Genomic DNA, 16648 nt, shown 5'->3' with positions numbered 1-16648 from the left:
TCAATCAATCAATCAATCAATCAATCAATCAATCAGTCAGTATCGATCTATCAGAATCAGATCTATCTATCTATCTATCTATCTATCTATCTATCTATCTATCTATCTAAATAGAATTAATAAAACATTTTTAATAATTGAAATACAGCTGAAATACAGTAAAATTTTAAAATAAAAAAAGACTTGTGACAAAAATGAGAAATGTTGCCTAAAACAAATTTAAGCTGAAGTTGTAAAATCAAAATTTCAAAATCAATCAAAATTTTTTTTAAATGTAATCTTTTTTTCTTTTTTTTTTTTACTTTTAATTACCTCTACTTTTAAATCTAAATTCACCATCCAGTTTGTTGCTTTAATTCAAATTCTGGAATCGAACTGGAATCTCAGTTCAGTTCTGAATAGTGCACATCCCTGTTTACAACCCGTGTGTTTATTTTGGTGCATTTACACAATTGTAAATTGACACAGTCTCTTTTGGTTATTCCCTGCTGCGTGTATGCAAGCTTGGATGTCCAAACACCTAAAAACACAGGAATCTAGCAGCAAACGACACTTTGTTTTGTCTGGGTGTCTGTTTCGTTGGTCCAAGCCTCTGGATGTGAGCGGGTCAGAAGCCACAGCTTCCCTCAGTATCGCGAGGCTCTGATTACAAGCTGTGATGTCTCAATAAAAATGTCCAAGAGAGAGAGAGGACAGAAGATTTTAGCAGCTGAGTTGGTGCAATTGTGCACCAGATGTTGAAAGTCATACCCTGCTCCCAGCTAGCCCCGAAGAGGGGGTGGTCTAGGCCTTGCTAGTGTCCCACTGATATTGTGGGCACATGAAACGGAACCTCAGCATACACACTATCAAAAGTGGAGCTTATACATTAGTGCTTATGTGGAATGTATGAATGCATGTTTATTGAAGGCTGTGTGGAGGAAGTGTCTTGCCTGTCATGTGTGATGTGTGTACGCCTGTTGTGTGTGTCTGTGGAGATGAAAGCATGTGTGGGGCCTTGCGGAAGGGCATGCAGTGGGCTACGCAGAGGCCTTGAGGACAGAAGGGCCACATTCAAATGGCAAACACTGAATGATTGCAGCCTAATTAGAGTGATGATAAACGTATGATGCTATCATGAGACAGAATAACTGCTGAAAGTCATGGTTGCTATACATTATATTGCGAAATAAACATGGACTGCCTTAGGTTGTCTGTAGCTCAGCTGAAAGAAAGAAAGAAAGAAAGAAAGAAATTCCCATTTATACAGTGTGATTTTTAAGTTATAGTGTATTTGAAAAAGAAAAAGAAAGAATGAATGTTATGTCAAAAGAATGAAATAACCAAAATTAATCTTATGATTTCTGACTGAAATCAGAATGCAGCCGTAATATTAGGTGGATGTGATTTTTTAATCATTACATCAAACATTTAATATCTTCAAATACACGCTAACATTGACTGCTGTAAAAGACAGACAGACAGACAGACAGACAGATAGACAGAAGAAAGAAAGAAAGAAAGAAATTTCCATTTATACAGTGTGATTTTTAAGTTATAGTGTATTTGAAAAAGAAAAAGAAAGAATGAATGTTATGTCAAAAGAATGAAATAACCAAAATTAATCTTATGATTTCTGAGAGACAGACAGATAGATAGATAGATAGATAGATAGATCCCCCTAAGCCCAATCCTTCTTCTACAGGACTCCACTTTTAAGGTTCATGCCTGTGGTATGACGACGGATTCTCCATATAAAAGTCAGCGGGATCATGGGGTGTTTCAAATATTGCTCTCTGAAGACAGCTGCTGACAGAATGACAGGGGCAATATTTATTTTGGTCAGGGAGCATGACTTTCGCTCCCTGTGGAAGATTTACCACTGGCAGAACTCCTCAGAGACCACAAGAATTTAGGCAGAGGGTGCGACACAAACTGTAAAGCAGGTGAGAAGTTGCTTGAATTGATGCGCTCCCTGACTGACAGCTATTACTTTTACATGGTTTTTAGATGTCTTCAATGACCTGGTCTCTCCAGTAGGGAACGTAAAGTTGTCATTCTAAAAGCTGCAATTTTGTGTTATCAGGGGGGCAATCAAAGTAACTTTCAAGTTAGAGGGTGCCTCTCGATGTAAACACAGTGCTAAACATCCAGCAGATTTTAGAGTGAGATTGAGACTGCTTATGACACTCAAGCTAAACATGTGCTTATCAAGTTAGCAAAATTAGCTAGGCAGATTGCTTTGATTATTTCTTATTCTCCAAAGTCTTAAAATCTTGTAGATGTCAAAATTATAATACTATAACTATTATTATTATAGAAGTCAAGACACTGTTATTTTTTATTTTTGGCTTCCATGCAAAAGTTATATGTTATCACTTAATCAATATGAAATCATAGCTCAAGCCACTTTGGGTCTGGTAAAATAGACAGAGGATTGATTTTAAATTATAAAATAAATTCTTTCTTGCAATCAAGCACCATTAGAAAAGCCAACACAAAATTGCAAAAGCTGCAATCAGTGGACTGGAATATCAATATCTCAACAACTTGTAATAAATAATTCAATACGAATCATTAAGGATCAATAACTATTGACAAACAGCATTTACTGTTGACCTCACACCAGATGCCCATACTCAGACACTTCATCTTCAGTCGGACATTTAGTTTTGGCAGACACTTCAATCCAAAGTGACCTACAAATGACAAACGGTCTGAAACAAGTGAGCAGTTAATTATACAGAACCAATAACATTAGCATTGGCGCAACGCAAAGTTTAAAAAGAAGACCAAAAGGGTACAAATGGATGTAGAGGGAGGATATATGGAGCTGCTGTGTGAATGCAGAAAAGCATGTTGGCTGCGAAACAGCGGCCTCCTGCTCCCGTGTCAGTCCTGCAGAGTCAGCTAATTAAAGAAAGATTAGTCCATTGGCAGTCACAACAGACATGGGCGCAAGGCACGGATAATCACCCAACATGCCAGCCAATTAGTGAGCTCCACTTGCCCTGGGAAAGCAGCGCACACTGCGCTCCTGCTCTATCCAATGATAGCCCGCAATATTACCCAGATGTAATTCACCATTTATCATTCCTGAATTTCAACACCAAGTCAGGATCTCATCGGGAGTCGTCATCTGCGGATCACTTTCTCCTGCGAGAGGCCCAAGTTTTAGTGGGAAGCGCGAGGCAGCCTGACAGTTATTAAATAAATAAGTGCAAACACACACTCTCGCGCTCGGCAGCGGTGGCGAGAGGCGTCCGCTATTTGTTTTGGAGGGGCACTCGGCACAGTACAAGCGTAAGAGACTCACATAAGAAGTGAATTAGTTGTCTGTGGAAGCTCGCATCTGTAGCAGGAATGTTTGACACTCAAAAGACGTTCAAGTATGGATTTGGATTTTGGTTTTCCAAACTAAACACAGGCCCCGAGTCAGATCACGGCGCGTAATTAAAATGCTCGGAGGACAAGGTTATCCTGCCAAGCCCCCAAATTCAGTCAGCTAAGTAACCATAAACACACCAGTGCCGCGCACACATTAAAACGATACTCCGCCAGTGTTTTCTCTGTGGCACAGAGGGGCATGCCTTGCTGCGGGTCTTGTCCTGCTTCCCTCAATAACAGATTAAAGGCAATTACTCCTCTGTGGGCATCACTTTACCATAGTCTCCATCTGGCTCCCAGACTGGCCTGGACTGACAAGCAGAGGATTTGGGGGGGTGTGGGTGGAGCTCTTTCACAGTGTTACTGGTGGCTGGATATCCGTCCATCAAACAGCGCCTCTGCAGTCACTGATCTCTCCACAACTTCTAAAGGGAGTATTAGATTCATGATACAGGAGGGCTAGCCATACTGTATACATGTATACAGAGAGGGTGAAATACTGTTCCTTTAAGGCCCTGTGATACAAGTGCAAATACCAAGACAACATATACAATAAATTAAAAGAATAGTTCACCCAAAACCTATGCGTTCCAAACTTATATGACTTTTTGAAACACAAAAGATGAACTGTTTTTGTCCATACATTGAAAGCTAATGGGGTCCAAAATCGAGGTCTGCGCAGATCAATTTTTCAGTCCCGCTCCAGAAAGATTCTACGCTGCTCCTGCTAAAAATAAGTTTGATTTCTTTCCATTCCCACTCACAACTTTTTGTTTTGTCCTGCTCCCACCCACAAAATCCTGCTGGTCGAGATTGACACGTATTTTTCAGTTTCGTTTCAGTATGAAAACGAAATCGAAACCACTGTCCGTAGGCTATTTTTAGCCTCACACATCAACACTTCTGACCTCATCTTGTTGCATTTGTCGCAGCAGGAAAAAGGAAGGTGCTTTTTCAGAATATCCAACCCTGCACTTGTAAACCGCTTATTTTTTGCTATGCAGTTGATGAGTAATTTTCTACCTTAAATCATAAAATGGTCCCACTTTATATTAGGTGACCCTAACTACTATATACTTACATCAAAAATAAGTACAATGCACTTAGTGTGTTCATATTGTATTGCAAAACACTTTTGCTGCTATTGAGGAAGGATATGGGTAAGGTTAGGGACAGGTTTTGGTGGTATGGGTAGGATTAAGGGTGGGTTAAGGTGTAAGGGATGGGTCAACAGTGTAATTATAAATGTAATTACAGAAATTAATTACATATGTAATTATATGCAGGTATTTTTTTAAATATAAATACAATGTAAAAACATGTATGCACTCAATAAGTGCATTGTATCAAATGATTAATTTAAATATAAGTACAAAGTAGTTAAGGTCACCTAATATAAAGTGGGACCCATAAAATAAATTTGGGTAACTTTATATTTTGTGGGAGTCCCAAAAGTCACTTCTTTTCCCACTTCCTGCTCACACATCAGTATCTTCCCCCCACACTCAGCAATTCAGTTGCCTCGGGACTCCTGCGGGAATGCAGACCTCTAGTCCAAAACAATACTGGACCCCAATGACCCCACTGTGAGAACAAAAACAGACATTTTTCAAGATACCTGGAAAAGAAAGTCATAAAGGTTTGGACCACACAGGTTTACAGTAAATTTAATTTTAAGTTCGAATTGCAAAACTGTTTGCCACCTGTTTGCTACCTCAATTTAAAAATGTGAAGGCATTCTCAATTCAATTCACCTCTTGCAAGAAGCCAAAATGGCAGGATGTTACATTTAAAAATGACAAAGGATCATCAGTTACCTAAGAAGGACACGGAACTGTCACAGATATCAGGGCATATAGGAAAAACTATATGTTTCTCCTGTTTCAGAAATGGAAAATCAATTACACCATGCAAGGCTCTTTGGCCCTGAGCTATAGAATCTAGAAACCACAGAAAATCGTTACGAGAAGTCAAGCATGCATATCACAGTGCTAAGCAGTCTCACTTGTTCCTGAAGTAACATTTTTTCCCCATAGAGCCACTCGTAAGTGGCGCAGACGTGGTTATGAATGCACCAATATGCCATTCAATACACCATTCCTAGCTGTCTGAGAATCTAAAAGCTGCCACGAACAGCAAAATTATCCAATAAGTCTCAATGTCGTGTTTGTGTCTGAACCTCAGTCACACTAAATCCAATGTTAGGGAATTACTACTAGGATTAAGGAGATGATTGGAGGTAATAACAGTCTGAGTTGTTTACACAACATTTAATACAATTGACACTAAGTAACCTGCTGCTAGTTGGTCGCAGAAAGGCAGAGGGCTTTGTGGAAACCTTTGCACAAGGAAGGAAGAAAAATCTATCCTCAGAACAGCGATACTACTGACAGACACTCCCTGCTGGAATATCACTCTACAGAGCACTTTCATGGCAGAATAGCATTGTTCTCTCTCTAGCGTGGCTGGTCAGTCAGTCGATTTGATGACAGGGGCTGGGTTAGGTGCAAGCTGGAGCTCAGCAGGCATTTCATTTTCACAAACAGCCGGGTGACTATTAATAAATTGTGTTTACGGCCCACTCTATGCACCACCTTGAGGAGTCCCATCAAACTGCCAGAAAGAGGCTGTCTAGCCTGTATTTTGCTGAGTTGGATGTGTTCCTAGGTCAACATATTTTGTTGAACCTGGAACAACATTTTAATCCAAATATTTAGTCTTGACCACATCCCAACACTTAAACCTAACCTTAACCATAAGTAATCCCTAAAATCAGAGGAAATGATAGATGAATGACACTGATGTACAAGCACCAAACACTGATTGTAAGCCTGAACTTCACAAAAACTATAAACTGGTTCTTCAGATCTGATTGGTTAATCACAATGTTGTTCCAGGGTCAACAAAGATGTTGATACAGGAACATGTCGCACTTGGTAAAATCAGGTTCTGCGCTGGGAGAGAGCGTTGGCCCGGCAACTGACTCTCAGATCCTAAGTAGATAAGTGAACAATGGTGATAATCAACAATAGTTAGCAACAATACTGATTTAAAGGCAGCGTAGATGATTTGGTTCAAAAACATTCCGATAACAATCACTAAGTTACATGGTCTAAATTTATTTATTTGTAGGCTATTTATATTGTCTGTGGAAGGCGTAGGACCATAAAATGTTCATCCAATCTTATCCTTCGGTCCGAGGGCTATGATAGTCTATTCTACCTGCCTGTCAATGTATGTATTTGCATACCTCTGCGCAACCTGTTGCAGACCGAGCAAGAATGGAAAGTGTCATTATTGTAATATTATGTGCTTTGTATTGTAATGTTTTCTCACCGGTGAATGAGATATGAGGTAATCTGTCAGTTCTGCATTCAAACCTCCACCAACGCCGTCTCTCATCTTGTCGCTGGTTAGCCTCTGGTCTGCCTGTGTGCATTCATGTGCTTTGGAGGAGGCATGGCTTTAAAGAGTCATTTGCAGCCAGGGTGAGATCTTATGCTTTCAAAGCTAGCTTGCTATTACTAGCCTCTACGAAATCTACTCCTTCCCTACCTTTAAGTTTCACTATCCTCAAGTCAACAAAACATTTCTTGAGTTGAACATGACTGAAAGACATTCACTCGAAACTCATTTTAGCTGATTTATTCAAACCAATAAAGTGAGTTTGGGGGAGTCATTTTTGTAAAGAAGTGATTCATTAAAAGAACCGGTTCATAAGAGTCATTTGTTTGGGAAATGTTTGTGTTTTGTCCTGCATAATACTATTTATTGTTCATATTTATTAATAATTGTTTTTAAATTAATATTTGGATTTTGGTAACACTACAAGTTCATTAACATTATTTAATGCATTATGTATCATGAACTAACAATGATTTTTATTATTATTATTATTATTTATCATATATTATTTATTTAAAGCGTCTGCTAAATGTAAATGTAAATTTATTTATCTGAAATTATATACTTCATAAAATTCAAACATTTATATGATGTTCATTTTAAAGTAACTTTTTCATTAAGATTTATTTTTGGCATTTTTGCCTTTATTGTGATAGGACAGATCAGAGCTGACAGAAAGTGAAGAGGGAGAGAGATAGGGTGCTGGGATTGGGAAAGGTCTTCCAGTCGGGATTCGAACTTGGGATGCACGTAGCGCAACGGCGCTGCATGTCGGTGCACTGCCCACAAGGATTTTGGCGCTGAGTTAAAGTAACTTTTACCAACCTGAAATGTTAAAATGTGTTAGTATATGTCAAATTAACATGAAATAATATTAATAAATGTTGTAAAATATTTTTATTCCATGTTAGCTATTGCGTTATTTAATGTTAACATGGATTTCAACAGAGTCATTAAGTAAAGAATCGCAACGAATCAAATTTTCCCAACCCTAGTAATACTTGAGGCTCTTAAGTAATACTAACTGTCAATCTAAAGTAACTGTAAATATCTACAGAAAAAAAGGGCGTACTACTTATTGTTGCACTGGTGCATGTGAGTAATTTAAACGACTGGTGTCCAGATGTTTTCATCTTTTCTTAAGTCGCATCTGCATCAAGTTCAAGCTAGGGCTAAAGGTCTGTAAATAATGTCCAGTGACATTTAAGCTCATAGAAATGGAAGCTGGATGATCAGATAAACAATGCCAGAAATACATTCACATGTAGAATTCCTCTGATGTTATTTACCTTCTCGTATTTCCTGCCTATGTCTAATCCATAGCAATCTGCAAGGTCTGCTGTTACGTAATCTTATACCTATTTCAACAGGCGGGTGTCTATCTGATGTTATGTGCATTATGGTAACAAGGTCGTATTCTAGCACACTCCCCCACAGTCACCTTTTGCCTCATTTTTCTTCTTATGTACAGTAGAGCAATTTGCCCGGCAGCAGGGCAGTGACATAAACTTACACATGCATACATGTTTATAGTCTGGCTGTAATCCTATTTATGTCTCACAAAGTAATTTGTTATACTGCAGAGCAAAGCTGTCGTATTAGGTAGCATTCAGGGACTTATTCGCAAAGTCTTTGGAATCCAGTGTAATGTCGGGGGCTATGTTATCCTGGCCTTTCGTTTAATGAAGACTCTAGACCAAGCACCCTTATCCTTATCTAGTGGCTTTGGCTACTTCCTGGTCACTCGTGCACAATAATTTCTCTGACATAGTACCTACACTGGGATGTAAGACAATGACTGTAACAACATTATTTCTATAGAATATCATAGAATATCTATAGAAATTAGCAGTATTTCCCTAGTAAGTTCACTAGTAGTCCCTAAACACCAGTACTAGTGCACTGCCTTAAATACAACATACAACACGATCAGTGTAGTCAGATTTACAGTCAGATTGTTTAGTGAATCAAAAACATACAGTGTGACCGGGAGGCTGTTTCATAAAAGACGCTAAGAAAAGCGGGGATTAAAGTCCAAAACCTGACTTGAAATAACCTAACAAATCAATCGGGACTAAAGCGGTTTCATAAACGACAATTTAAAGGGTTAGTTCACCCAAAAATGAACACGAGCGTGTGGCGGCGCTGACCCAGATCCAGCGTAATGACGTCATCACGCCGGATCTGGGTCAGTGCCAGCGCCGCCACATGCTCACGTCATGGTACTGTCGTGAACGCGCGTCCACAAGTGAACGAAGATGAACAAAGGCCTTACGGGTTTGGAACAACACGAGGGTGAGTAATTAATGACAGAATTTTTTCTTGTTAGTTTGGGTGAACTAACCCTTTAAGTTCACGCAATCTCACTAATTCGATCCAGGTTCAATGAGTCAGGATAATTTGATGTGCACTCTTATTCTTAAAAAGGTACAGCTGTCATAAAACCAGAGAGAAATGCTGCATGGCTAGAAACTGCTGATCAAATTGTTTTCATATATCTTTAAAAAAAAAAAGGTCATTACATTTTGGGCACGATACATTAAATACAGTTGGTTGTAGCCTATTTTTTATTTATTTGATTATTTAAGTTGCATTTTCTGTATGCTTTTATTTTTGGACTAATAATAAAGTCAATTAATTGTATGTGAGAGAATCAGTGGTAATATCAATGCATTCCTATTGGTCAGTGTTATAGGAGCTCAGCTTAACCTGACAGTTAGCCTGCTCCGGACCAGGTTAGTTTCCCAGCATAAGTTGCCACAGTGACTGAGCTTGAGCTATGGTAATTTTGCTTTCGGAAACCAAATCAAGTGACAATAAGTCAGAATAACTGAAATAAGCCTGGCTTAATTGGTAAACTAGTTTTATGAAACAGCCCCCAGTGTAGCATGATTCATTAACAAATGACTTTTATGATTCTGTTTTAGTGAATCATAAACATGCTGCACAACCAGTGTAGTTCGATTAATGAACAAACAACTCTTTTGAACAGCTTCTTTTTGTGAATCAAAAACATACAGTGTGACCAGAGTAGCCTGAGTCACTAACACAGAATTCTTATGAATCAGTTCTTTTTAGTGAATGAAAAATATGATGCACGATCAGGGTAGTCCAAGTCACAAACAAATTATCCTCACGAGCTTGTTCTTTTTAACGAATCAAAAACATGCAGTGCTACCTGTGTAGCCTGCTTCATTAATAAATTACTCTTTTGAACTGGTTCTTTTAAGTGAATCAAAAACATAGCAAGACAAGTTAAGTCTGATTCCCATACTAATGAATCTTAAAGAGGGAGTTCTTTTAATGGATTGTTCAAAAATATAAGCTACCACTTTGAATAAGTCTGACAAATGACACATTCTGAAGTGCAAGTTACCTTATATTATATTCACTGATATCTGTATCGAAAGTATTATGTCAGTATCATTACTGACTGATCGTCCATGTGACAACTTGCCGTTAAACATTTCTTGGCAAGTTCAAATGCTATACTGTAAGTATTTCCTCAAAGAGGTAAACTCTGTTAGTGACTCATACTGACCATATTACCAAGTAGGACTTCCATAAGCTTACTTGCAATGTGATTTTTAAAGGTAACAAAGGAACAGCTTCACTCCATGTTCAGTTAAGACAATGGCTCACTGACCTCAGATGAGATCATTGAGACCAGTAACCATGAATCACAATGCCAGTTTTTAATTAAAGATGACTATAAAATACTCTTGGAAAAGGTCAAGAGGAGCTAAATTAGGGAGGGAAAAATTCCTGTGGAGAGAGCCAACGTAGGGTACAGAAGGAAGACGTGCCAGAAAATCACTATTTCCAACCTTCCTTCACCACCTTACAACCACTGGATGGGGAAAAGGGCCATGTGACATGTCTGAAACATATTTACTCCATCAGCGCCTCTCTAAAGCAACTGTCAGGGTGTCTATGTACAAATGTAGGCCATTTTTTAAGTCTTACAAATGATTTGAGTGAAAATGAATGGATTCCGTTTTAACGATGCACTTTTCAAAACTGGTAATAGCTCATAGAGCAAAATTCAGTGGCTGTGACCTGATACTGAAGTGGACTTCATGGAAATTTAGATATAGTACAAGACTGAGGTACCTAAATAAACAGTGGAAACTGAGTAAGTTCAACTTTGTATTGCCTCAGGTCTCTGGGTTGACAATTAACCTTTCCATAATCAGTCAAAAAACGTTCTTAATGTGAATGTGCTGTCCTTTACTGACCTCCGAAATTGAAATTACATGTGTACTCGGACAGTATCATAAAGCAACTGTCAGGGTGTCTATGTACAAATGTAGGCCATTTTTTAAGTCTTACAAATGATTTGAGTGAAAATGAATGGATGCCGTTTTAACGATGCACTTTTCAAAACTGGTAATAGCTCATAGAGCAAAATTCAGTGGCTGTGACCTGATACTGAAGTGGACTTCATAGAAATTTAGACATAGTACAAGACTGAGGTACCTAAATAAACAGTGGAAACTGAGTAAGTTCAACTTTGTATTGCCTCAGGTTTCTGGGTTGACAATTAACCTTTCCATAATCAGTCAAAAAACGTTCTCAATGTGAATGTGCTGTCCTTTACTGACCTCCGAAATTGAAATTACATGTGTACTCGGTGTGACAGTATCATAAGTCAGTGACCGCAAAAGATTTAAGTTTGTTCAGGTGAGCAGAACGAAAAAAGCTGTGAGGAAACGTCTCGATTAATTATCATCGTGAGTTTTCCCTGATAAGCCCTCCTGAATACGGTAATTATTTCCACGAGTAAACTTGGCCCATCTCTTTTCAAACTAAACACTTTATAAAATATGTTTCCTTGGCTCTATTTACTCAAAAAATATTTTCCCTCCGATTTGACTTCTCGTTTTAGTGGTAAAATACATGCACCACCTACCGCAAATAACTCTCTTATAGAGAAAGGAAACAGAGTACCATTGAGGAAACCTGCACTTCATACTTTAAGGAATTCCACTGGGAGTAGAGGAGAATAAGTGAGAGAACACATACGGTCTCAAGAAAAGAGAGAGAAAAAAACCTAAGGCGAGCTGGCTAAAGTGAGCATGGAAAAATACTAATAAATCATGAATGAAAATGCCAGTCGACACTGAAAACCCAAATCGAGGGGTTGAGGTTAGGCGGTCGACTTTTCAGTCCAGAAAAACAGAACTCAAGATTAAACAGGTGAGATGCAGACGAAAAGGCCGCAGTGCTATTTCCTTCTTTGAGCGAAGGAGGTTTGGAAATCTCATGAAATTGACGATTTGCAGATGGAATGGATGAATTGTCTCTTAAACAAGGGCTTGTATTGAAAGCATGAGCACATATGCTGGTTCAATTACACACACTCACCTTTTCTGCAATGTCGCGTAGCCATTTTGCATCTCCTGGACTCGGCGATGGTCGGACATGGTATCGTGTCCTTTGGTGGCTTCTTCACAATATGCCGTGTTCGGGTTTCCAGACCCCACTTGAAACCACAGGTTTTGTTTCTTCTGGTGCAGGTCCCCCACTCACTCCACTGGCCCACCTCACAACCCTCTATTGGGTGAAACACAACTAGAATTTAGATTTACATTTTTATTTAAATTTTTGAATTTTAAATGTATTTTTTTTATCTAGATGATGATGATGATAATGATGATGATGATGAAAACCGTTGATAAAGGCTATGAAAGTTTGCATATGATAAGATACAATACAGTAATATTAGACCTAATGAACAACATCTTTAATCAGATATGTTTAAGGTTACAAAATGGAGATTTTAAATGTCTTTTGTGGACTGAAGAACTGAATATTAGAGACAGACAATGTCTAAAATTATCTTAAACTGGTAGTTGTGTTTGGGAACTTAGTAACTGGTTCTAGCTGGTCAGAAAAGGTTATTAACTCTTTCAAGCTGATTGATCAGCCACTATATGTCCCAAAAGCCAGCTTTACCTTCTTAAATTGGTTTGACCAGTTGGTTGCTGGTATTGAAGATGGTCTATCTAATGACAATGACCAGTTTGGAACAACTAATGACCATCTTAGATCGATACAAACCAGTTATCATGTTCCAGAACAGTTAGCAGCTTCATCTGGATTCTCCAGCAGGCTTGTATAAAAAGGTTTACTTACCTCCACACTCCATGCTGTCCTCCAGAGGAGCAAAGCCCTCTGGACACTTTTCGAAGCAACGGCCCTTGTGCAAGTAAAAACCAGGCTTGCACTTTGTGCAGAAGTCTTTGCTGAAGCAGGCCTCACAGTTATCTATCCTACACCCTGTGAAGAAACAAGAGAGACACACGTCAGTCGGGATAGCAGACAAAACCTCCTCATCTGGAGCAGACTGAAAGGTGGGGAAGGGGATCGGCGTGAGAGAGGGATTATGGGTTGGGAAAAAGGCATTTTGATGCCTTGTGAAGCTTTTCTCTTTAAGGGAGTGAGATATTCCAGTGCAACTTCCTCTGACATGCATGTTGAGCCAGGGAGTGTGGGGTGTGAGAGTTTTTAGGGCTGCATAGAACTCCAAAGATGTGATGACATCCGGAATGAGAAATTACCTCATCATGACTCCTTCACAGAAAGAAAGGAAAGCAGAACATCTCCAAGCATTCAAGAACACAGAGTTAGAAGGAAAGTTCTGTTCTCATTCGCTCTCTTGACTGAGCAAGCGGTAGCATACTTTATTAGCATAAAAGCATTACTAACATAAAATCTTTGTAAATTTTTATCAAGAATGTAACATGAAATTGTTATTTGTGTACGATCTCAGCAACAAAAAAAAACTATGATGAAATAATTATTAACATACAATTTTAGCAATTAATGAACAAGAATATAGCATGAAATAAATTAACAATAATTAACAATTATTAACAATAATGTGGCATAAAATCATTATTAGCATAACACTTAATACATTATAAAAAGAACTTAGCATAGCATTATTATTACCATAAAATCTTAGCAACTTGGCATTAAAATTAACATAAAATTTAAGCAAAGTTTTAACAAGAATTTAGCAACAACAAAAAAATAGTATTAGCATAAAATCAAGAAAGAATTTAGCATAAAATGTAAGCAATTTGTTTTTAGCAATAAATTAGTCTCAGCTAACCTGGAACAACGTCTGATGCATATTGCACACAAAATTGGAAACATTTCAGAAGTTTCTAAGTTGTCATCGGATTGGTTGAATTATACAGGATTTCCAGGAGACGTGTGTCGCGTTCTTTAACGTTTCGTTTGGAAACAAAGATGCCGTGATGCCAAACCCCCTCAATAAAGAAGAAAGCTGTCGTGTTTACAAGTGTGACGATGAGCGCTTATCAGAATGAACTAAAGACTGGATTTTCAAAAGAATGTGAAATATGTAAAGTTTGCGGCATAGAATCTTTAAAATATGTCCAAGAGTTTTACACACCGGTCTGATATTGTGTCAACATTTCCACGCCCCTAAACATGATGCGGCACAAAACGAAACGTGACTGGTTGCTTTACCTTTCAGTCATATGGCCTCTTGGGCGGGCCTTGGCCATTCAAAGCGACCAAGGTTCCCAGACCTTCTGCTGTCAGTCTGAAGGTCTGGCTATGCGAGACTAGCCAGAACTTAGCATAAACCATTATTGTCATAAAATCAGAGCAAATTTTCAGCAAGAACACAACATAAAATCATTAACAAAATCTGAACAAATTATTAACAAAAATATAGCATAATATCATTATTAGCATAAAACCTGAGCAAATGAAAAAATTATTTAACATACAGTCATTATTAGTTTAAAAATTTGAGCAAATTTTCAGCAAGGCCTCAGCATAAAATCACGATTGGCATTAAAATCTTAAAAGGTCACAGTCTAGGCCTAAGTGAACAGATTTAGTCTGGAACATGATGAAGTTCTTCTGTGATAACATCAGAGTTGGGTGGAAGGGAAAGAGGGGTCAAGACACTGTGAAGGAGGCAATACCGCCGCACCGATCCTCCCATGCCCCGCCTTGCCACAGCATATCAAGGGCAGCGTGCCAGCATTTCATCAAGTTGTGGCTCTGCAAATAGCACGTCAGGCAGAGCGAAATTACATGAGCCACACCAACAGGGCGATGCGCTGGCCTCCATAATTAAAAGGAGCCACTGAGAGCTGTCTAATTTATGGCGCTTCTTAAAAGCTTCTTCGGAGGCCCGATTGCCTGATAGGCACTGGATCTCAGATTACAGCTATCTACAACCATGTGAAGCAGGTTGCAGGTTCCACTCAGGTACATCAAGGCACCCTGTTTGTGGATCTTTAGCGGGAAGTTGGTAACTTTTACCGGTCTACAGGTAAACATGCATTTAAAAGAGAAAATCTGGCACATTACAAAGAGATAAGGCTTGTGCTTTAATCTCTGACCCTCTCTGGGTTTCGTGAAGGTTCTCACCATCACACCCCCCTAATTAGACCATCTCCAGCAGACCAGCCTGTCTCCTCAACTACATTCCTTCCCAACAAACGAGTCCTTCCCCTTCTTCCTTTGAACCCCTGAAGCCTCCGCCCACTTTTCCTGATCTCTCACGCTTTCTTTAACCAGTCCAAACAATCTCATGCAGAGAAAATAACACACACACATATTTCAGTCCAACAGCCATAATCACCATCATTATCACTCCCAGGCCAATGACTGTGATACAGTATTTTTTGACATTTCGCAAATTTCAAAACCAATATTTCCTAGTCCTGTATGTCAAGCAACACTCCTTAAGCCTAATTACATGCACAATAGGTTCAACCTTAATATTTTATTGCTTAATTATTAGCAGAGAGATGACAGGAAATCACAGGAGAAATTATGCAGGCATTTTTCAGCCAGCCGTGTTCTAATTCTGCTTTGCCATGTCAAAATTTTCACTGGACCCACTAAATTTTTAAAGTATTTTTATTAGTTTTCATTGTTATTATTATTTATTTTTCCTTTCATTGTTCTTTATTTTTTAGAATTTTTTAAATATTTTTCTTCACAAACATTTCACAATGTCTTTCTTTACAAATAAAATGTATATGATTTTCTTTAAAAAGGTATACATTTTTTCTTTACAAAAAAATCAGCAGACCTAATTTTTGTTAAACCCTAATATGGAGACTAGACTCGAACTTGTGGTGCCCATGTGAGCACCACTGCTCATGTCCACATGCATTCTAACTGCTAAGCCATGGTTGCAGCAAATATAACGCACACTTAGACTGAACCGATGAGACACACAGATTAAAGAGACGAGCCGCGTTGTCTCGTAGTTTTGCTGCAGGGCAAGAATGTAAAGCATGCCATTCAAACAAAAAAATTAAAAGTACATCTTCATCATGTCATTGTCTTTAACACCCTTGTCTTTACATCAGCCAAGACACCGGGGCAGAACTGCATCTTTTGTTTGATAAACACGTGCTCTGGCCGGTCAAGTTACACTGTGCTGTAGAGATCTTGGCGCGGAGTCTGAGGAGAAGAAGAAGGCCACACAGATGGATCCACTCACTTTTGTTCCCAAAGTAATCAGAGCTCTGGGAATCTCTATGTCCCTACATGTCCAATCTATGACAGGGAGCAACAGCTAATAAATTAGCTTTGTAACAGAAAAGCCGCCTCTGTCCTCCGCCTGATATATTGTAGTCATAGGGAGGCTGTCATCACCTTTTGGATCGCTTACTTCAACAAGGAATTGAGGAGGAAAAAGCGAAAGAGTAACTATTGGCACACGACTCAGACAGTGACTGGACTGACTCGTCATGAAATGTCATTTGTCATCCATGATCATGTGCAGATGCTGCAATATCAAAAATCGCTGAGTTGGAATATCAGATAGAAATTAGTAATGCTATACGTATCTAAAGGTGAGTTTGGGTTC

The 16648-nt window shown here is 38.7% G+C and overlaps 1 protein-coding gene across 1 annotated transcript in view; it reads right to left on the bottom strand.

The window, feature by feature from the left end:
- LOC107705839 (R-spondin-2-like) overlaps positions 1 to 16648 on the bottom strand; it is a 58385-nt gene that overhangs the window by 11978 nt on the left and 29759 nt on the right. The window contains exons 3-4 of the mRNA XM_016509335.1: positions 12910 to 13053; positions 12139 to 12327 (exon numbers count right to left, since the gene is read on the bottom strand). Coding sequence (XP_016364821.1) covers positions 12139 to 12327; positions 12910 to 13053 — 333 coding nt within the window. The remainder of the gene's footprint in view (positions 1 to 12138; positions 12328 to 12909; positions 13054 to 16648) is intronic.

This window comes from Sinocyclocheilus rhinocerous, unplaced genomic scaffold (genome assembly GCF_001515625.1).
Source record: "Sinocyclocheilus rhinocerous isolate Xijiao unplaced genomic scaffold, SAMN03320098_v1.1 scaffold222, whole genome shotgun sequence".
NCBI lineage: Eukaryota > Metazoa > Chordata > Actinopteri > Cypriniformes > Cyprinidae > Sinocyclocheilus > Sinocyclocheilus rhinocerous.
This window is presented reverse-complemented; position numbering and strand designations above follow the sequence as displayed.